Source organism: Boleophthalmus pectinirostris, unplaced genomic scaffold (genome assembly GCF_026225935.1).
Source record: "Boleophthalmus pectinirostris isolate CB_2022bp ecotype Guang Dong unplaced genomic scaffold, ASM2622593v1 HiC_scaffold_1, whole genome shotgun sequence".
Taxonomy (NCBI): Eukaryota; Metazoa; Chordata; class Actinopteri; order Gobiiformes; family Gobiidae; genus Boleophthalmus; species Boleophthalmus pectinirostris.
Window position 1 is genome coordinate 34,794,938 of NW_026570970.1, and position 23,342 is coordinate 34,818,279.

Consider the following 23,342-nt stretch of genomic DNA (forward strand, 5'->3'; position numbering starts at 1 on the left):
TCGGGTTTATTTTTGTGTGACACCGAAAAACAGAAAGCATGGATGGACTTATTTGAGCAACTTTTTGACCATTTACAATGAAAAACACATGTTAAACACTTATTTACATATTTAGCTAATGTTTCGATGTATGCAATGTTATAGAAAAGTAGTTTTGCTTGCGATTGTGATACAAAATATTTGTTTAAAGCATGAACTAACCTTGAAGAGCTAAGCTGAGGTAACTATAGCCATGTTTCGGTCAATCTTACGCCGGGCTGGAGTGTTCGGACGCGGCTGTGTGCGCAGACAGAGCCGTGCCAAAGCCTCCTCTCTGGTGCTGGGAATCGAGACGAGTTGCGATGACACCGGGGCTGCAGTACTGGATCTCAACGGGACTGTCCTCGGGGAGTCCCTACACTCACAGAAGGAAGTTCATCTCAGGTAAAAAATGAATGATTGTTGGAGTCTAAGGAATGCGCTGAAATACACATAGCAGGGGGGAGTAGGGGGGGGAATCATCACGTATCACGATTATTTTCGGTCAATATTGAAATGACTTATTCAAACGATTATTTTTTTTTTAGTTACACAATGTATTTATTCAGTATTTCTCTCTCTCTCTCAAAAAAAAAAAAAAAAATTATCGAAAATTTTATTATTATTGAAAATTTACACAAAATTTCCAAAAGGAAAAGCAATATAGGGTACAAATTAGGGCAGTTTTGTGATGTATAAAGCATAAAATGAATAAAATATACTTTGAACATGAAATAAATCATAGAAAAACATAAATGTATCCTATGTAACTATATATCCAGCTTTTCTACATATTTCTAGAATAAATATACTTATTTATATTTTTAAAATTCCCAAATAAACAGTTAAGCTTTCATTTCAACCTGATTAAATGAGTTTGGAGATCATCTCAAATACCTAATCGAAATTGCATTCAAAATGTTATTAATTGCACAGCCATAGTCCTACATTACACAAAATGGATTCTTGTGATCTTTAAGTCATGTTATAATGCTACCTCATCAAAAACATACCCAGAGTTGTGTTTTGTTTCATTCACACATGTTTGAGTATTATTATTACTGAGTATTATTTGTCTGACTAAATTTTAAAAATACTTTTATTACAGCTAATAGTAGTACAAAAGTATAGTGCAACATAGGTATACAAAGTGAGTGCATATCAGTCTTACAGTTATTGTTATATAGGAATGATTCTGTTATATTCAAATGATTCTAATGAAAGTGCACGGAGTTTAAAAACACAGTGGAGCACTTCCTGTATTAACACATGACATCACAAGATGGAACAGAGTGTTATCTATCTGAAAGAAAAACGCAGCCCAAATATGCTGAATTTGTATTTTAAACCTGTGTGAATGAAACAAAACAAAACTCTGGGTATGTTTTTGATGAGGAAATAACATTATAACAGATCAGAAAACAGCATAATATAGGCCCTTTAATGACTGTATTTTATATTTAAATGTAGTTACTTCTATGCTAATGACAATACAAGGAACAATAAAGTGAGATTTTGTTATGCCATTGTTCTACTCATGGAAAACACTGCAGAGTAGACTGGATGTAACAGTGACATAGGGAGAACATGCACACTCCATTTAGAGAGATCAGGAGTCTAACCCACAACCTCCTTACTGGAAGGGGAAGACAGGATAACCACTCTGCCACAGCGTATTTTCTTGTATATTTTCAGAACTGGAGGCATCATCCCCACAGTTGCTCAGCAGTTGCACCGGGAGCACATTGAGCGTGTTGTGAATGAAGCTTTGGCTCTCAGCGGCGTCTCTCCTCACCAGCTATCAGCCGTGGCCACAACAGTAAAACCCGGACTGGCCCTGAGTCTGGGGATCGGACTGGAGTTTAGTCTTAAGTTTGTGAAGCTGCACAGGAAACCGTTCATCCCCATTCATCACATGGAAGCTCACGCACTGACCGTGAGGATGGAGGAGCAGGTAATAAGGTTGTTAAAATGATCGATATTCAGATACTAATCGATACTAAAACTAAACTTAAAAGTAAATAGTAATATCGATACTACATACAGGACTGAATGTCTTTAGAATGAATCTTGAGCTGTGTCAGAACAAGTATAAGAGCACATAGACTATACTATACGCCCATGAACACTATGGAACCTACCTGGACCACTGAGGGATTACACAGATGTAAGACCACATGGGAATAGAAAAGAAAGTACTACCATTAAATGCTGAAAATCGCATCCTGTTGTTTAAAGAAAGAGTATTTAATCATGGTACCAGATTAAGCATTGAGGATCTAGTCTGTTCCTCATTACTGAAATCGAGTTTGAAATTTTAGTATTGTCACAACGCTAGCAGGTAAAACTACTACTAAAAATATATATTTTATTTGTAATGCACTTTAAATTTGAAAAACAAATCTCAAAGTGCCTGTTAAAATCATTCACAGCATCGCAACTACACACAAATTTACTGTAAAAACAGATAAAAAATTGTCAAACAATATCAATTACAGTGTGTGTTTTGAATAGGTGGAGTTTCCGTTCCTGGTTTTGTTGATTTCGGGAGGTCACGCTCTCATCGCCGTGGCTAGAGGCGTGGACGATTTTCTGCTGCTTGGACACTCATTGGATGAAGCGCCAGGAGACACACTGGATAAGGTGAGATGCATTATGTCACTACCAGTCAAAGTTTGGACAAATTTTCATTTTGTTTTTATTTCCATGATTATTTACATTGTAGATTCTCACTGAAGGCCTCAAAACTATGAAGGGACACATGTGGAATGTTGTGAACAAAAAATACTCTGCAGATAACTTAAATGTCCCCCCTTTGCTTTGATTATTGCTTTGTACTTTTGGCGTTTCTTGACCCGCGGAACAGCTGTGAAGTGAAAACCATTTCAAGAGACTTCATCAAGAAGCTCGCTAAGAGAAGACCAAGAGTTTGCAGCCATCCACAAAGCAAAGGGTGGATACTTTGAGGACTTGAAAATAAAATATAAAAACATATTTAACTGTATTTTTCACTTTTTTCTTTGCTACATAATCGTGTATGTCTCCCAACATATATTTGATGTCTTCCATTCTAAAATGTAGCAAGTTTCTGGTGGAGGGTCTGTCACCTGCTTCACAGAGATGTTAATGCTTTGTCTGGAATGGTCCTCAGTAAATCAAACCTTAACCATTAAACCTATCTATTTTGCATTTCAATTACAGGTGTTTTTATTGTTAGAAAAAACAAAAAGCTTGGAAAAACCTGCATTCGTACTGTGAGTGGGGTTGCCTCTCCACAGATTTGACCTTAACCTTAAGCAAGTAACCTTGATTGGTACCACATTATTAACCTATAACCTGTAACTGTAACCTTCTATTAACCTGCTTGCCTCCATATTATTTATTTATTTTTATGTATTCAGTCTTTTTTAAAGACACAGGTGTGGACAGCAAAGCGAAGATATTCTTTTAAGTAAAAATCTGTAAATCCATTGACAATAAGCATTATTATAAGTACAGAATAAAAAAAAATAGAAATAAGTACTAAATAATAAGTAATACGTAGTTTAATGTCATACTGTGGAACATTCCAGACAATAACATCTCCATGGATACAAGCAGATAGAATATCCTCCACAGGAAAAGTGACATTGTGCATCTTTAAAACTGAATACTGAACCTGAAAAAAGCTGGACTAGTGCATCTTTAGTTTTTTTGATAGGCTAATTTCCTCCACAGATAAAAAAAATCTCCTGTCTTATTCTACGTAAAAATTGTAACCCAGTAGTTTAGATTTGTATAAACATGTTCTCTAATAGTTTGTCAGTTCAGATTTCTTTGTGTCAGTTCTTCTGGACGCGTTTAGAATGTGAACCTTAAACAGAATCTTATTGTTAAAGTATAAATCACAAATCGAATCTCAGTCTTAATACTTGTCAGAAAAATCACAATTCATTATTTTTTCCCAAATCGTTCAGCCCTGATCCTTTCATTATTTTTAGTTAGTACAATTATTCCTTTTGTTTATCTGCAGATCGCCCGACGCCTCTCCTTGTTGAAGCACCCCCTCTGCTCCTCTCTGAGTGGGGGGCAGGCTGTGGAAGTCCTGGCTCAGACCGGAGACCCAACCAGGTTTAAGTTCACGACTCCCATGGGACAGACTCTGGACTGTAACTTCTCCTTCGCTGGACTCAGAAACCAGGTGTCTATGGCCATCAAGAAGCAAGAGGAGGAGGAGGGTGAGAGTTACAGATGGTTGGAATGTCCTCCATCACACAAAATGGATTCTTGTGTTAAAAAACTTCTGTTGTTAAAAAACTGTCATTGTGTCCTTAGCCAAGACACTTCACCCACATTGTCTAATATGAATGTGGTGTTATCGGGATAAATAAACAAAAGTTACATTATTTTTTCTTAGCTTTAGAAAGTGATGTCATTATTTAACAAGAAATATGTGATTATTTTCAGAAGAAAGGACTTTAAGCCATAAGAGTAATGTACATTTGTGACAGTCATTAAATTCAGAAACTTGAACACAACTTTTACAACGTTTACATTGCACTTTGCCATTAAAACGTATCTGTATTAAATGTTATAGGCCTATAGAATGTTGTGATGTCATCTGAAACCCACTAACTCGTCTTGCAGGTGTAGAGCCCGGGACCCTGTTGTCTTGTGTGAATGATCTCGCTGCCTCGGCTCAGCACACTGTCGGCGCCCATCTGACCAAACGGACTCATCGCTCCATTCTTTTCTGCAAAAAACACCATCTACTGCCCGAACAGAACCCTACTTTGGTGAGAAGATGACACTTTTTACACTGTCCTTTAAAGAGGGTAAAACATCTAACGCATCACATATTTAGCTGTTACCTTTTATAGTTTTGATAATGTTAGATTTGCCAAATACAACATATTAATATGTTTCACTTTCATTTTTGATGCTCTGAGTCCCCCCCTGTTTTGTATCATGTTTTTGTATATTTGTGAAGAATTGTGAATCATGAATAATGAAGAATTGGAACCATGGGTGTGGCCCTTGTCCACCCTTGTCCTTGTGGGTGGACCCTTGCATAGTATTTTACAGCTAACCATAAAGAGGGTTTGAATAGGGAAACATTGATAAAATACTGATTTTCAAACATGCATGGATGACATTCAAAACCTCCTCAGGCATGCTTTTTCAGACATAGTAGAAAGCTCAAAAAGTCGATTTTGCAAAATACTCTCCTCTTTAAACACTAACAACTATCAGTGTTGTCAGATTTTCAGAGAGAAACAAGCAATGAACTCTTGAAATTCTCTAAAAAATAGAAGCAGTCATTTGAACGGTGTCGCTGCTGACAAGTAAAGAAGGTGGTCCATATCCATTTCTGTAGGTTCAATATGTAGAATTTCTTGAAGTTTTTTGCTTTACTTAGAATGTTCCAAAGTATCTATCTCCATGAAAACAGGAACAACCAGGCAAAGTTACAGGTTAGATCTGTAAGATTGCACCTTTTAACTATAAATTTTCCTGAAAAACAGTGTTATAACCTTGATTAAAATTGATTTATTACTTAAAGCCACAGTACTCAACTTTTTTAGCAAAAAAATTGACTAAAATAATAGCTTGTGTTTACCGCTCCAAGAAAAACATGTGTCTTTATTGTGAGTGGGTTTGCTTGATCCTTTGACTATGGTTTTATGGTTTTAATTAGTGCTGTCATGCGATTAAAAAAATTGAGAGATTAATTAATTATGATCTGTAATTAATTAATCTCATTAATCTCATTTTAATCTCACCTAAAAATTGCTGAGAAAAGCCTTCAATTTGAGGTATTTTCATTTAAATTCATTATTACATTATTGTGGCAGATCAAAAGACTGATATAGAAAAAGTGACTTTATAAAGTCATTTATTGTTTAACAAATCTCTCCAAATTGTCTGTTGAGCCCAAGTCTCCATGAATAAGAAACTGTTTGCTGTAAAGCAGCAAAGACGAGGAAATCTGAACATAATAACTTTTGTCTACTTAAAGACAATAAAAAGTCCAGTCTTTCCTTAACCATATTAAAAATATTATTGATAGAGAAATGCTTTATATATGAGATCACTGGTTTTAGTCCTTGTTTTAGTCCTGGTTTAGACCTGCTTTAGTCCTAGTTTAGTCCTGGAATGGATTAATCCTGTTTTAGTCCTGGTGTTAGTTCTGGTTTAGTCCTGGTTTAGACCTGGTTTAGACCTGGTTTAGACCTGGTTTTAGTTCTGGTTTTAGTTCTGGTTTTAGTTCTGGTTTAGTCCTGGTTTAGTCCTGGTTTAGTCCTGGTTTATTCCTGGTTTAGTTCTGGTTTTAGTTCTGGTTTTAGTTCTGGTTTAGTCCTGGTTTAGTCCTGGACTGGTTTAGTCCTGGTTTAGTCCTGGACTGGATTAGTCCTGGTTTTAGTCTTGGTGTTAGTTCTGGTTTAGAGGCGATCCACACGCGGCTCACGGGAGCACGTCGGTGTCCACGCAGTAACTACGGAAGGAAACGTGGTCCGCGCGTTCTCAGGTTAATGACGATGATGAAGGTGTGTGTTTTGTGTGTTTGTGTGTGTTGTGTGTGTTTGTGTGTGTGTGTTTGTGTGCGTGTCCCCTCGTGTCGCAGGTCACTATAGGACAGTAGTGCAGACATCATGAGCCTATGCAGGTTGTTTTCACCAGTGACATTTAAGTTGTAGGCGATTTTATATTTGTTATTTTCTTTTATATTTCACGTCGGGAGAATAATTTCCAAGACACGAATGCGTTTTTAGCTGTGCACTGCTGACTCTGTTCTACTGGCTCTTCGACCTCGTCCATTGTGCGACTGACGCCGCCAACGTTAACATGACGTTTACATCGCTGTTGCTGCGCACGTTTTGTGCGGGTTTCCGGCAATGAGTGGAATTACCGAAATAAAAAAATGTATAAATGTGTTTTGTGTGTGTGTGTGTGTGTGTTGTTGTCCCAAGAACACATAAAAACAGGTTTTATAATAAAGCAACTCGCATACAGAAACAGTAAAGTTAGAGATTAAAAATGAGATTAACGCGATTAAAAAACATAACGCGCTAAATATGACTGTAATTAATTAATCGCAATTGACACCCGTAGTTTTAATGTATGTGTGTATGGTTTTAACTTTGTGTTTCCACTGAATCAGGCAGCTGACATACCACCTCCAGAAAGTTACATAGCTCTATAAATTTTTTTGTGATCTCAACAAACTTGTCTATTGGAATTTGGCAGTGTACTAACATATTCAGTAAGACAATTTGAAGATATCATCTGGATGTCATAGTCCCAGATAGGGGCAAGACAAACTTTTTCCTTTTGTTTACATTGTACTTCATTTCTATTATTGAGATCAAAGTGATCTGCAAACATTCTTGTAAACGCTTCTGTGTCCAGTGCAATTTATTTATTTATTTCATTTTAGAAAAAGTTTTACTCTGTTCTGTCTCAGGTTTTGTCTGGAGGAGTGGCAAGTAACCAGTACATAAGAAAAGCCCTGAGTGTGATCACAGAGAGAGAGGGTCTGAGGCTGCTCTGTCCTCCCCCAAAACTCTGCACTGACAATGGGGTCATGATCGCCTGGTGAGGTTCCTCAATGAGACAATTCAAAACTAGTTCATTTTATTCCATATTTAAAGGAAACATATTCAACCTTTTTATTTCATGTTCAAATCAAATATGGCAACATTGTTGTTTATGATATGTTATGTTATGTTTTGGTTCAATACGATTATAAATCAGAAAGCAGAATGATTCTCACATGAGTCTCATTTGGGTTGCCAGTCTCAATACTGAAATCCAGTTGGTTTAAACCTAAAATGCCTAGTGAGGGAATTCTGGAGGTTTGAACTTTCACTTGAGACCTGAACATAAACTGTGAATGAGACAATGTTGGATGTGTCTGCAGGTTAAGGCTCTAGATTTTAATCACATTTTAGCACCATTTAGTACAGGTACATACACCAGTGCAGGCCACATACAGTTCCTTAACGTAAAATTATAATTGTAATAATTTAGTTGCTTTTTTATATTTTCATCCAGGAATGGTGTGGAGAGATTCAGAGAAAAGAAGGGAATCCTGTCTCCTGATGTGGACATCCGCTATGAACCAAAGTTCGTCTTTTTTATTGATTTTATTTTAATTAAACTTGAAGTGTTTTTGAATACTACTCAATTTCTGTTAAATATGGGGATTAAGGCTGTGAGGACAGGACATACAGTAGTAGTCCCAATTATAGTAGTTCCAATTATAAGTCTCAATACTGGATAGAGCACCAACCACACGGATGATTTTAAAAAAGTACTCGAGGATGGGAGGGCATCTGACACACAGGGCTGTAGGAGGATGGGAGGTCATCTGACACACAGGGCTGTAGGAGAATGGGAGGGCATCTGACACACGGGGTTGTAGGAAGATCTTAGGACATCTGACACACATGGCTGTGGGAGGATGGGAGGTCATCTGACATACATGGTTTGTCTTTCAGGGCTCCTCTGGGTGTGGACTTCACGGCTCAGGTGAGAGCGGCGGCCATTAAAGTTCCACCAGTGAAGATGAAGATCACATGACCAACTCCAGAGCCCTTATAGATTTATATATGACACTGTTTTCTGATCTTTGTTATAATGTAGTTTCCTCATGAAAAACATACCTCGACGGCGGTATGATTTGAGAGGCGATCACTAGCTCTAGCTGCTGTCAAATATTTTTGTGGACTGAAGACATGCCCTGCTGTATTCACCCTACAACTGCACAGGAGTTTATACAATAACAACTATTTATGCAGAAAAGTACTAAGAAACTGTATTTATTTAACACATTAAATGCACTTAATCTGCTTTATAAATATAAATACCAAAAATACAAAATCTTCACCTAACTCACTCACTTCATCTTTCAGCTGTTGTCCCATAGAAATCATTATAATCTCATTAAATCATCATATAAATCGATACACATTTTGATTGACTGATTAATTGACTGGATGACCTGCAGCCCTAAAGATCACAAGTCATTGAATACATTTGTAGTATAGTATTTTTAAATAAAGTTGTTTTTTTTTTTGCAGCATACAACATGCACACAGATATTAGACAGGATAGTACAATTACTACATTACAAAATAACACAATACAAATGCATACAGCGCCAGAGCACAGACAAGGTGTAAAGTGTGTTTGTGTGTGTGTGTGTGTGTGTGTGTGTAAGTGTGTAAGAGTGTGTATGTATGAGTAAGAGTGTGAGGTTTCAGCATTAGTAAATATAAATTACTAATTGTGTATAGTTATGTAGAGACTCTTAACGGTGTATTGGAGGGATAAGCTCCATGTTGAGAATAATGACAACTATGGAAACAATAACAGTACATATGCCAGTGTTTAAGCCTCCCACTTTTTCATGTGTCCAAAAAACTTTACCTTAAATGACAGTGTAAGAAAATGTTTATTTATTTATTTATTTTTCCCAATGTTCATTAAAAACTGTGTGGTGCATTAAAAAAAGAAACATTTGGCCACTTGAGTAGTGGGATAGGTCCTTGTTTGCCAAATTTAGATTTATTATTATTATTATTATTATTATTTTTATAGATCTGTCTACCTCTAGCTAAAAAAGGCCTTTGTTAGTACCGTTTTTAGATTGTGTACTAACTGTTGACAGAAGATGATGTTCCAGCCTTTGCCACCAAAACCAACTCCTGGCTCTCTGTCCAACAGAAAATGCCTCGGACACAGAGAAGCCAGGTTAAACTCCTGGTAAAACTGACACACCTTCAGTTCCCAGTTCTGCTCCCAGGTCCCAGACTTTGCAAAGCAGCCAGAAGTCTTCCCCTAAAATAAATGTACTTATTTACAATGTAGTTTGCATAGAAAGTGGCATTATTAAATTTCACACACACACACACAAAATTCTTTATTGAAATGCTCAGGAAAAGGCAGTCACACATTCTGTGTCTGTGACTGTAAACTGTCACAGACTCATTTCAACTCTGATAAAACGTGTGTGCCTTTAAGAGCTGCCACTTAATAATCAGATCTACACAGAGCTGTGGGTGTGGCTCCTCTCACAGCTCTCACTCCACTCTTAAGTTTTGTTTGTGTCAAACTGTAAGTGTTTGTGATCCAGGAGAGATGGCGCAGAAAACACTCGACCAAGAAGCCTTTTCCTGCTCTGTGTGTTTGGAGCTACTGAAGGATCCTGTGACTATTCCCTGTGGACACAGCTACTGCAGGAACTGTGTCCAACAGCACTGGGACCATGAGGACTACAAGCACCTCTACAGCTGTCCTGAATGTCGCTTCAGCTTCAGCCCCAGGCCTGTCCTGGGTAAAAACATCATGTTAGCAGGTTTAGTAGAGCAGATGAAGAAGACAGCGCCCCCTGCTGCCCGCTGCTATGCCGGACCTCAGGATGTGTCCTGTGATGTGTGCACTGGGAGGAAGCTGAGAGCTGTCCAGTCCTGTCTGCAGTGTGTGGCCTCTTACTGTGAGCGCCACCTACAGCCTCATCATGAAGCTGCAGTGTTAAAGAAACACCAGCTGGTGGAGCCGTCTCACACGCTCCAGGAAAACATCTGCTCTCAACACCACAGACTGATGGAACTATTCTGCCGCAGTGACCAGCAGCTGCTCTGCTCCTTCTGCTCTGTGGACCAACATAAGGGTCATGACATAGTAACCTCTGAATCAGAGAGGGCTCAAAGACAGGCAGAGCTGCCGGCCAGGAGGGCCCTGCTCCTCCAGCACAAAGAGACAGACCTGAAGAGGCTCCAACAGGAGGCCCAGAACATCAGACGCTCTGCCCAGACAGCAGTGCAGTGCAGCGGGGACAGCTTCACACAGATGGCCCTTCTCCTGGACAAAAGACGCTCTGAAGTGGAGCAGCAGACCGCTCCCAGGAGCAGACCCAACTGAGCCGAGTCCAAGAGCTCCAGGACCAACTGCAGCAGGACGTGAGGGGGCTGAAGAGGAGCCTCTCTGAGCTGGACACACTGGCCCTCACCCAGGATCATAACCAGTTTATACAGGTCTACGCTTCACTGTCCGCACACACACAGAGCACAGAGACACACACCATTCACACAGGGGACCGGAGCTACTTTGAGGAAGTGACCAGAGCTGTGTCCAAGCTCAGAGACACACTCCAGCTCACTCTGAGTTCAGTCCAGGTTTTACTGGCACCAGCTGAACCCAGCTCCAGAGACGACTTCTTAAAATATTCTACAGAAATCACTCTGGACCCAAACACAGTTAACACATGGCTGTCTCTGTCTGATGGAAACAGAAGAGTAACACTTATGAGTAAAGAACAGAGTTATCCAGATCATCCAGACAGATTCAATTTCTGGTGTCAGGTCCTGAGCAGAGAGAGTCTGACGGGTCGCTGTTACTGGGAGGTGGAGTGGAGTGGGGGGTGGGCCCATATAGGAGTTTCATACAGAGATATTCAGAGGAAAGGAAACTCTACTGAATGTAGATTTGGAAACAATGATAAATCCTGGGCTTTACAGTGTAAATCTAACAGTTATTTGCTTTGGTTTAACTCAGTCGAGTCCCAGGTTTCAGGTCCGGTCGGGTCCAGAATCGGGGTTTACCTGGACCACAGTGCAGGGGTTTTGGCATTTTACAGCATCTCTGAAAGTACCATGAGCCTCCTCCACAGAGTCCAGACCAAGTTCACTCAGCCTCTCTACACTGGGATCTGGGTTGGAGGGGGTAAGTTTGCCAAGTATAATGCTGGAGCCACTGCACATTTCCCTAAACTCAAATAGCAGCTTTGCTCTCTACAGTCTTGTATCAAATTTGTGTCTTCATATTTGACTTATTTGCAAAAATGTTTCCATAGAAATTAATGGCATGGACTGTAATGAAACAGCTTTATGAGCTTGTTAATTAAACCATACATTAATTAAACTATAAATGTATTTTTACATTTTTTCTCTGTATTTTGTTTCATTTGAAATTCAGTTCAAAAAAGTTTGTGTATTGTCAATTAGCGTTAAATAGTCTATTAATGAGGCAGAGAGACAGTAGATTAATAATAATATTTATAATCATAATACATAACACTTGCATGGCGCTTTTCAAGATACTCAAAAACGCCTTACGTGAAGAGACAAACAAAGGCAAACAAAAGAAATAAGAAAAGTTAATGAAAGGTGTGGTGTTAAAGAGATGGGTTTTCAGGGTCAGATTGTAGAGAAACGATCCCAAATGCCTTTTGCTGAACACTGTGGTTAGCGTTAACTGATAGCTTCGAAATGTGGATTGTAGAAAATAAAATCTCAAAAAAAGTTAAATCAATGATTTTTGTGTTTCTTTATTTAGCTGCTATGTAGCTACCACATTGGCACATCAGTCAGAGCGGTATTTTCGCAATTTCACCAATTTCACATCATTTAAACTGTCAGCGTCAGTATTTTTCACAAACATCCCCAAGGACCTTTCTGATGATAGAAGAAGGTGAAAAGTAAACCAGATGTCCAGATACAGTAGAATTAAGGCAAAATCTACTCAATCTATTCTCTTTAAAATAACATCCGTGTCAGGTAAGGGTCACTCATGTTCAGTATGACTACTTTTAAAATAAATTATTGTATGCATTGTCTATGGATATAGGATAATATGTTTCAAAAAAATCATAGGAGACTGCCTTATCCACAATACTGAATGGATACTGTGAATACTGTGTTTACATGGACATTACAAAACCAGGATCATCAAAAAACCCAATCATAACCAGGATACTAGGGGGCATGTAAACCTACTCATTGTTTCCTGTGAGTTATACATACTAACATTGTTCATACTATTACTGGAAAAGCTAAACTCAATCTCTACATATTTTACATCAAAGTGTTTTTAACTAACTTCATTTAAACTTTCACTTCCAATGTTATTCCTTATGTAATGTAACTGTATGTAAGAATTTGCCCTGTGATTCTGTTATATCATATCAAACTAGAGCAGTGATGGTGTGTGTGCTCTGTGTTTCTGTGTGCACATGGAACTGTGTTTTGTGTCGACTTGAATCAGAATTTTAAAAGTTGCTCAGGGTCACAGAATGAGGAACACTGGTTATATAATGATGGAGACAAACAGCACCATCTTTACACTGGAACTTTTCAATCACAAATACATTCTGAAATCAGTCTGTTTTATGTGGGTTCTTCTGACTCAAAATATATTATTATTCATTTATAGTATGAATAGAAAATAAAATTTAAAAAACCTTAATTGAAATTGCAGTGACGTGTGGTGAGGTGTTTTTCATATCCAAGCTGCTCGTCTCAAAGAAGTCACTCACTCAAAGAAGTGAGTGAGAAGTTATCTGGTCCGGGATCATGTGGGTTTCCTGGGCCATGTGGTTTCTGGCCTTGCCCTCCAGATCCCAGGAACATGGACAAGGTCAAGGTCATGGCCCACACCACAGTTGCCAACAGAGGTGAAAGCTTTCCTGGGCCTGTGCTCTTCCTATTGGCGTTCTGTTAGACTTCGCCCGCTATGCTGCCTTGCTTCATAATCTCACATGTAAAGATGTCCCTTTTGTAGGGATCAGTGACTGTGATGCTGCTTTTTTCCATTTCAAATCTGCACTCTCATCTGCTCCTGTGGTTACCATAAGCCTCTTTTAGGGTGAGGGGACATGTCCATTCACTTGGATTCATCTGGAAAAAGAGCCAGGTGGATATTGGAAGTGGACCCTTACAACTGGACTATGCACCACAAAGAAGGCCATCTTCACACTAATGCGGATGCCCTCTCCCAGCACCTTGATATGACTACAGAGGGTGCTACCACACTGGTTATTGTGGTGGATTCTTCCACCACAGGACCCCACATCCCTTCTGGTGACATTCCCCACAGTGCAGTTCCTCAGCCTGTGTCTCCTGACCCTAGGGGGCAGCACTTGCAGGCACTTATCGATGACAGTGATTTCCTTTTAATACAACAGCAGGATAGTTCAGATAAAAGTATTGTGTTGGACTGGATCAGGGCTTGGGGCTCTCGTCACCTAGGGAGTCGTTACATGGCTACTCTCGGAGACTTCAAAAGTTATTGTTGGTTGTAGACTCTCTGCCAGACAGTCTACTCTTCTCCTGTTTGGCGGAGCTCATTGTCAAGTGCTGGTGCAACAGATATGTGTTTGTTCTGGAGGATTATTTAAGTTTGTCAATCTGTATGCATTACCTATTCAGACAGTTGCTTAGTGTCTGTTTGTCTGTGAGGAATCTGGAAATGGCCTTTGCTAACACTAGGCAGAGTGCTGCTGTTGCTCATGAGAACCAGAACCTGTATCACGACTCTAACACCTGTCACAAGCTGTACTCTGCAAGGGACTTGGTTTGGCTGCATAACCCCAGAGAGGATAGGATGAAACTGGCTGCCTACTGAAGGGGTCCCTTAAGGTCATTAGTGCTGTAGGCTCTGTAGGTGCCACAGGGCTGACATACAGAATTTGTGGTCCCCTAGTTGATAATGGGCCCAAGCTGGTTGTTCATTTTGTCATGCTAAACCCTTGTAATTTAGGTGTCCTTCCCAGACACCCCTCTGGTTCCCGCTAGTCTGACCCTTAGTGTACCTGACCCTCAGGAGGATCTCTCTGCTGGGGATCCTTCTGGTGAGTATAGGATCAGGCTACAGACTCACTCCCACTCCAATTCTGTCTGTTCTCTCCATTTAGAGATCTGCACAGATTTTACGTCACACATTTTCCCCTGTAGTAATTACAGCACTGACTCGAAGCTTCATATTACTCAAGTTTAAACTGTTTTTATCATTACCAGTATGAATTTAACTGTTGCAAGTGGTGTTCTTCAAGACTTTAAACTCATTTTGTTTACATGGAGCTGCTATGATTTTGATATAGGACTACGGGTTGGCACTACTGAACTTGTTTTGAAACATTTTCTTCTGGATTTTGAGACAGCTTTGGACATCCTGACTGCGCACGTTTTGGGGGCTACGGTAGGCCTACAATTGCCATGAACCGGATCCATGGTAGAACTAGGTATAAATTTCACTAGGTACACAGTATATGAACCAGCATGGTGTCGACATGTAGTATATTTTGTTGAAATATGCGGCTCCTCATTACTGCTCAAGCGTAAAGCACTGAAGCTATTTGTACCCATCAGTTTTAGCATGTCTTATGTGCAAACTCTGTAAGTTTTGCTTCTATAAAATATATAATGCTATAAACTAACACTTATTACGTTCATCATCTAACTACATGATGGTCCATGGACTTCCGACAAACTTCACAACAATTAGCAAGACGCAATATATGTTACCTCATCATAAATGTAGTTAATATGATTAACTGAGATTCAGGAGCAGGACCACGCCTCAGCTGCCCTCTCCACTCACCAGCTAACCACAACTCACCTCGACCACGCCTCTAATTTCCCAGAAGCCTATTTGTAGCAGCCTTTCCCATCATCCCAGTTTGTCTCAGCTAACTTGACCCCACCCTCCCATCCCCTATTTTGTCTTTCAGTCATAAGACCCCTACAGGGGGGGTCCCGTTCCGGCTGGGCCAATTGAAGATTGAGACGGAACCCCCACCTAGAGTCTCAACCCAACCATCTCTGCCTCGCTTCATATATCAATAAACTTCTTCGCACTATGTCATTGTTGATGTGGTCCTAGCTCGTGAAAATGGATTTGTGTACATATTAAATAACAAAAAACATGCATTGATCTGTGCTACGAAGAGACAATACTCATGATAAAAGATTCCTCAGAATGAGAAATGGGGAGAATTGACACATGTCCAATTGTCTTTTTATGACAAAGTATGCATAGAGCATAGAGACACATATCTTAACAAGATGCATATGTCGACATCACAGAGGTGCCAGGCTAGAAATTCCATTAACAACTGTAGTTTTGCGAGGATCCATGTGGTTCGAAGGGACATAGTCAAGACAGGGCGCAATTGTTGTCAAGGCGATCACCCTAACTATAAAGCACTGCCTGAAACACTGCCACCCCAATCACGGACAAGTTCCCTCATGAATATTAAAGAGCCAAGCCTTCTGTGTAGCTGCACATGTAGTGGTGCTGTCTACTATTACCACTCACTATTACTTTTCACTATTGCTGCCCACTATTAGTGCACACTATTGTTGCTTACTATTAGGGATGGGCATGATTGGTCGATTAATCGATAATTGATCATTAACAATTTCATCAATTCATCAATTTTCATCATTACGTTAATTTAATTGACAAACTGAATGTAGGTTGCTGTGCGTAGCGTGACCAAACAGGGGTTCGTACATGTAGCTCTCTGCACTCAGAAGGAGCGAGCAAACACAAACAGTCGGTCAGTCTGCCAATGTACCAAATCGCAAATACGTATTTAACAATGACTTGTACAAGGAATTCCACGCTTTCCGTTCCGGTTGAGACAAGTGTGCACAGTGTATAAAGCAGCACATATGTTTTGGTGTCCAGTGGGAAAAAGCTTTGCCAGGTGAGAGTCGCTCAATATCGATAACGAGGCCCCACCTCCCTCCCCCCGTACAGTGTCCTGGTTTGACAAACGCAAATATGGTCACACTAACCTGTATTCACCTGAATCCGACAGAAATTGACCGCATCAGCGTACAAGAGCTGTATTTTTATCTTCACTTAGTTTATGCAAAGTAGCCATATGGTTTTAAGTTTTGTTTCTGTGAGAGTTGCGCAAAACTGAATTAAACACATTATAATCTAAAACGGGCTGATGTGGCTCTAGAGTGGTTATGGTTTATATGTCGTAAAGTTGAATTTATTTATGCAGATTACTAGTGCAGATACTAATAATAATGATGATCATTTAAATATAAAAACGTTAATGATTAATCGATAATCGATCATTAATTCTTCCGACGATCGAATAAGAAAATTTCATCGAATGCCCATCCCTACTTACTATTGCTGTCTACTATTACTGCTCACTATTGCTGCTCACTATTATTGCCTACTATTACTTTTTTTTGCGGGGTCTGGTTTATCATTGCGGGAATGATACAACTTTAGCAAGTTTATGTGGCAAATGACATCTTGCATTTCCAGTCTGGAGTACTAATTACATAATTAGTGTCAGTACATTTTTGTTTGATCTCATAAGGTCCAGAAAATTTAGCAGCAAGCACATGGCATTGGATTGGAAGGAGGATAAGCACTTTGTCACCTGCGCAAATGTCATGTTTTACAGGTTTTTGTCAAAAGTCAAAGTGATGTTTCATTTTTAAATTTTTTCATTTTTAGTTGAGTTGTTGAGTTGTTTTGGTGATTTCATTGACTTTCAAGACATGTTCATGAAATGTACTAAAATATTTCAATATATTACTAGGAACAAGAGAGGACAGGAAAAGAAACTTCTTCAATGCCTTTAGCGTACCATGAGGAGAATGGACAAAGACAACTTGGACTGGAAGTCACCAGGTGTACACCAGGGGGAGCACAATACGATGAAGGCCCTGTCTAAGCGCCACAGTTGGTATGGTGGGATAGTGTGTGGTTTATATTTATCATAGTTTTACATCAGTTAAGTGGGAGTTTTTGGGAAAAAAAAGTGGAAAAATTTAAGTTGTAACACAGGAAGTAGTGCTCAGATGTAAATCATAAAAAATATACTTATGTCATCAACACACAGACTTCCATCCAAAATGCAGGCACAATTTACACACAAGAAAGCAAATTTTAATTTCATTTCAATACATTCATTTAACAAAATAAAGACGTTAATTAACCTGCACCGCATATGCACTTTAAAGTAGTGTTCAATGTTGCAGCTATAGTTCATCGTGTTCATAAATGTTGTACACACTGCCTTTTACCACCTAAAAAACATAGCGAAAATCAAAGGTTTACTGTCTAAAGCAGACTTGGAGAAACTTATCCACGCGTTTGTCTCCAGTAGGTTAGACTACTGTAATGTTCTGCTCACTGGTCTCTCCAAACGAGCTGTGAGACGCTGCAGAACATCCAGAACGCTGCAGCTCGGGTCCTTACTCGAACTAGGAAGTACAAGCACATAAGTCCTGTGCTCAGGTCTCTGCACTGGCTTCCTGTGCCTCAGAGAATAGACTTTAAAGCAGCTCTACTTGTGTACAAGTCTCTCCATGGCCGAGCACCAAAGTCCATCTGTGACATGTTAGTGTCATATGAACCATCTCGCACTCTGAGGACCTCAGGGACCGGCCTCCTGCTGGTGCCCAGAGTCAGAACTAAACAAGGGGAGTCAGAGTTTCAGGTTCATGCAGCTAAAACCTGGAACAGTCTTCCTGAACATGTGAGACAGACTCTTCTGTGACGCTGTTTAAATCCAGACTCAAAACATTTCTGTTTAACTGTGCAAATAACTGAAAGGTTTTCATTCCGCACTCTTCTCTCCAATTTAAGTCTCTCTTTTTAAAAATTTTAATCTTCATGATTATTTATGTTTTGATTTGTTTTTATTATGATTTTAATATATTTCTTATTCTGTAAAGCACTTTGAATTACTTTGTGTACGAATTGTGCTATACAAATAAACTTGCCTTGCCTTGCCTTGCCTTGCCTACTCTTTGGTGCTGATCTGTCCGTCGCGGTTGTGGTCATTCTACATAAAAATGTCCGCCATCATTTTGCGGTAAAAAGCTTTGTCTCGAGGATTCACCACTTTGGTGTAGTCCTGTTTTCTTTCACCTGCAAATACAGCAAATGCATAACTCATTATTTGGGCTGCTGATTTTATTTTGGAAATCATTGTACCATGCAAAAACTATAATAGTAACTAGACACATAAAATGGTAAAATTTATTAAGATATTATCCAGTACAAAGCCTAATTGGTCTTAACTGAGACGAAGATGATGTTTGCCTCCTCACACCAAAGCACTGTGGCACTACACTGATCCTTTACACTGTCTTCCTCTTTGATTCTCTTTTGGAGAGTTTGACTTGTGCCTAATGACTCTGTGTCTGTGACTGTAAACTGTGACGCACTTTCATTTCAACTCTGATAAAACGTGTGTGTGTCTTTAAGAGCTGCCACTTTCTCCCCACATCTACACAGAGCTGTGGGTGTAGCTCCTCCCACAGCTCTCACTCCACTCAAAGGTTTCGTTTCTGTCAAAGTCCAAGTGTTTGTGATCCAGGAGAGATGGCGCAGAAAACACTCGATCAAGAAGTCTTTTCCTGCTCCGTGTGTTTGGATCTACTGAAGGATCCTGTGACTATTCCCTGTGGACACAGCTACTGCAGGAACTGTGTCCAACAGCACTGGGACCAAGAGGACGACAAGCAGCTCTACAGCTGTCCTGAATGTCGCCTCAGCTTCAGATCCAGGCCTGTCCTGGTTAAAAACATCATGTTAGCAGGTTTAGTAGAGCAGATGAAGAAAACAGCGCCCCCTGCTGCCCGCTGCTATGCCGGACCTCAGGATGTGTCCTGTGATGTGTGCCCTAGGAGGAAGCGGAGAGCTGTCCAGTCCTGTCTGCAGTGTGTGGCCTCTTACTGTGAGCGCCACCTACAGCCTCATCATGAAGCTGCAGCCTTTAAGAAACACCAGCTGGTGGAGCCGTCTCACACGCTCCAGGAAAACAGCTGCTCTCAACATGACAAAATGATGGAACTATTCTGCCGCAGTGACCAGCAGCTGCTCTGCGCCCTGTGTGTGGACCAACATGAGAGTCATGACATAGTGACCTCTGCCTCAGAGAGGGCTCAGAGGCAGGCAGAGCTGCCGGCCAGGAGGGCCCTGCTGCTCCAGAACCTCCAGCACAAAGAGACAGACCTGAAGAGGCTCCAACAGGAGGCCCAGGACATCAGACGCTCTGCCCAGACAGCAGTGCAGCGCAGCGGGGACAGCTTCACACAGATGGCCCTTCTCCTGGACAAAAGACGCTCTGAAGTGGAGCAGCAGATCCGCTCCCAGGAGCAGACCCAACTGAGCCGAGTCCAAGAGCTCCAGGACCAACTGCAGCAGGACGTGAGGGGGCTGAAGAGGAGCCTCTCTGAGCTGGACACACTGGCCCTCACCCAGGATCATAACCAGTTTATACAGGTCTACACTTCACTGTCCCCACACACACAGAGCACAGAGACACACACCATTCACACAGGGAACTGGAGCTACTTTGAGGAAGTGACCAGAGCTGTGTCCAAGCTCAGAGACACACTCCAGCTCACTCTGAGTCCAGTCCAGGTTTTACTGCCACCAGCTGAACCCAGCTCCAGAGACGACTTCTTACAATATTCTACAGAAATCACTCTGGACCCGAACACAGTTCACACCGAACTGTCTCTGTCTGATGGAAACAGAAGAGCAACAGTTATGATTGAAGAACAGAGTTATCCAGATCATCCAGACAGATTCTGTCACACGTGTCAGGTCCTGAGCAGAGAGTCTGACGGGTCGCTGTTACTGGGAGGTGGAGTGGAGCGGGGAATGTGCTCGTATAGCAGTTTCATACAAAGATATTCAGAGGAGAGGAAACTCTAATGAATGTTTCTTTGGACACAATGATAAATCGTGGGCTTTACAGTGTGACAAAACCAGTTATTCATTTTGGTTTAAGTCTGAGTCCCAGGTCTCAGGACTGGTTTCAAGTCCAGTCTCAGGTCTATTCTCAAGTTTGGTCTCACGTCTAGTCTTCAGCCTGGTCCGGCCCAGAATCGGGGTTTACCTGGACCACAGTGCAGGGGTTTTGGTGTTTTACAGCGTCTCTGAAAATACCATGAGCCTCCTCCACAGAGTCCAGACCAAGTTCACTCAGCCTCTCTACGCTGGGGTCTGGATTTATAATACTGGAGACACTGTACATTTCCCTAAACTCAAATAGCAGCTTTGTTCTGAAAACTGTGTTGATAAACTATATGTAGAGAGTTTAGATTATGACAAAAACCTGATCTTTTAAAACATACCACATTTGACACAATATTATGTTCTTTATTGTCATTATAGTCATTTTTATAATTTTTTGTCACTGCTGTTCTCTGGTCTGACTGTCCACCATCAAGCTCACGGACCTCACATCAGAGCCTCTGTCAGTGCAGGCCACTGTGACCCCAGCATGGTCAACATGACTCGAACTGTGGTTGAAGTCAGGCCAGAAGTGCTCACGTTATGTCTGAAATGTGCCTTGTATCTGTTTTATGCCTTATGTAACTGTTTACTTCTGAGTATACATTTTTACATTTTAACATCCTGAATAGAAAATAAGAAAACATTCATCAGAAATACAGTATTGTAACAGCCAAAAGTCAAATAAAAAAATGTTCTAGATAAATAAGTATTTAAAAAGGCCAGTTAGATGCACAAGTGGAATTGAAAAACATGATGAAATACTGAAATATACTTGAATATAATAAATACAGTAAAATACACTAAACTACACTGTACAGTAAATAACTATGGGCAGCAGAAGTGGGCCTCCTAGTACTCAGTTACAGTAACTAACTGTACTTAAAAAATGTAACAGACTGGAAAGCATGACAACAAGAACACTGCCATGTCCTACAAAAGTATAGACTTCTCAACTTTGACAAAATACATAGAACATTGGCATAGAATCCTGAATAACTCTGCAGCCCTAAAGCACTTTGATCAATCCACACCTACAGTGTTAACCAAAACCTCACATGCTTCCACCAGGGGGCAGTGTACTGTAACAAACTGCTAAACTTAATTTGCACAAACAGCCTTCTTTTATTCATACTTTGCAGCAACATGATTATAGGGGTGTTCTACAGCTGTCTCTATGGCAGTTACCATGGAGACACAATGCACACATTAGCAAACACTGACAAATACTCATTTAGAATGTGGCTTAGACCGACTTTTGTTTGTTTTCTACTGATCACTATAACTGTTCACACTATTTCAAACACATAAACACCTGTTTATGTAATTATAATTATACATGCAATAAACAGTCACATTTGGTAGCATCAGCTGTGTTTGTTTATGAATGTTTTGCTTAATGTACTGTGTAATGCTTCTGTCTGTGCTTAAGAGCTGTAAAGCATGAATGTGGAAAGCTCTCGTAAGTGCTTTTACTTCTACTTACTCCATTTGAGCATCATACGATATTGTCAGCTTTGTATGGAATTGTCTGACTTTTCACTATTACTGCTCACGTATACTGGTCACAGTACCACTGGTCACTATTATTCTTCACAATATTACTGTTCATTATTACTTCCCACACTGTTACTGTTCACACTGTTACTGTCACACTATTACTGTTCACACTCTTACAGGACACTATTACTGCTCACTGTTTTTATTCAGACTATTACAGTTCACTATTACTGTTACTGTCACTCTTTTACTGTTCACTATCACTGTTCGTCATTGCTGTTCACACTATTACTGTTCACTATTGCTGCTCACTGTTTCTATTCACACTATTACAGTATTAAGAATGATCACTGTTCACTATTAAGATTCACACTGTTACTGTTCACACTCAGTGGCAGGTGGTATAATTTTTGGGGGTGCGCATAGGCCAAAATTATAAATATATATTATAAATATATGTATTATACATAGGCTGTATTGGCTGAACTATATCCATCAGAGCGCAACACAAGCACAAAGTTTACGCAGCAGCACAACCTGATCCACAGCTTACACCCAGCGAGCCTCTTATCTTCTTCAGAGGAAAATAATGAGTTTATACTTTTTTTTTTTTTTAATCTAGGTCAAGTTAGGGAATGCAGCGCACTTGCACCCTCTATTGACCAGTCGCTATTGTTCACACTATTACTTTTACTGCTCACTGTTACTGTTCACTATTACTGTCCACTGTCACATAATTACTGTTCACACTATTGCTGCTCACTGTTACTGTTCACACTATTACTGTTCACTATCACTGCTCACTGTTACTGTTCACAATATTAACTGTTCATTATTAATTCTCACAATGTTACTGTTCACGCTGTTACTCTTCACACTGTTACGATTCAGCATTACTGCTCAGTCACTGTTCACTATTACTGTTCTATTACTATTCACTCTCACTGTTCATCATTGATGTTCACACTATTGCTGGTCACTCTTACTGTTCACACTATTACTGTCTTCACTATTGCTAAACATACTATCCCTGTCATTTAGTTATTTTCTGTGATTGTTCAAATGTGTTTACCAGCCTGGTTTTTATTTAGTTTTTCGTGTTTTTATGAGTTTTGTTTTAATGTATTCATTTAAGTGAATGAGTCAAAACTTAAGTAAGAGTACTGTTACTTGAAAATAACAAATACTCCTTGACTGTTTTTATGTTGAACACTACCCTCTACTGGCGCATGTGGTGAGGTGTTTGGGAACAACACAAATTAAAACATTAAACC

General features: G+C 40.0%; 2 protein-coding genes across 2 annotated transcripts; both read left to right on the top strand.

Annotated features, from left to right (window-relative positions):
• The first annotated feature begins 15 nt into the window (after nucleotides 1-15).
• osgepl1 (O-sialoglycoprotein endopeptidase-like 1) lies at nucleotides 16-8,966 on the top strand. The gene is made up of 8 exons (XM_020933290.2): nucleotides 16-423; nucleotides 1,714-1,972; nucleotides 2,533-2,661; nucleotides 4,031-4,235; nucleotides 4,645-4,793; nucleotides 7,463-7,593; nucleotides 8,053-8,124; nucleotides 8,499-8,966. Exons 1-8 carry the CDS (start codon nucleotides 233-235, stop codon nucleotides 8,578-8,580), a joined length of 1,218 nt encoding a protein of 405 aa, XP_020788949.1. The 5' UTR covers nucleotides 16-232; the 3' UTR covers nucleotides 8,581-8,966.
• A 1,142-nt stretch (nucleotides 8,967-10,108) lies between these two features.
• On the top strand, nucleotides 10,109-21,935 carry LOC110167884 (tripartite motif-containing protein 16-like). The gene is given in 3 exon segments (XM_055163970.1): nucleotides 10,109-10,688; nucleotides 19,692-20,390; nucleotides 20,392-21,935. Coding segments are annotated over 3 exon segments (1,683 nt in total). The 5' UTR covers nucleotides 10,109-10,140; the 3' UTR covers nucleotides 20,828-21,935.
• Nucleotides 21,936-23,342: the final 1,407 nt, after the last annotated feature.

Coding starts and splice junctions, on each gene's coding strand:
- osgepl1 (XM_020933290.2), top strand. CDS start 233: ATGTTTCGGTCAATCTTACGCCGGGCTGGAGTGTTCGGACGCGGCTGT. Junction 424..1,713: donor CAGAAGGAAGTTCATCTCAG/GTAAAAAATGAA, acceptor GTATATTTTCAG/AACTGGAGGCATCATCCCCA. Junction 1,973..2,532: donor CCGTGAGGATGGAGGAGCAG/GTAATAAGGTTG, acceptor TGTTTTGAATAG/GTGGAGTTTCCGTTCCTGGT.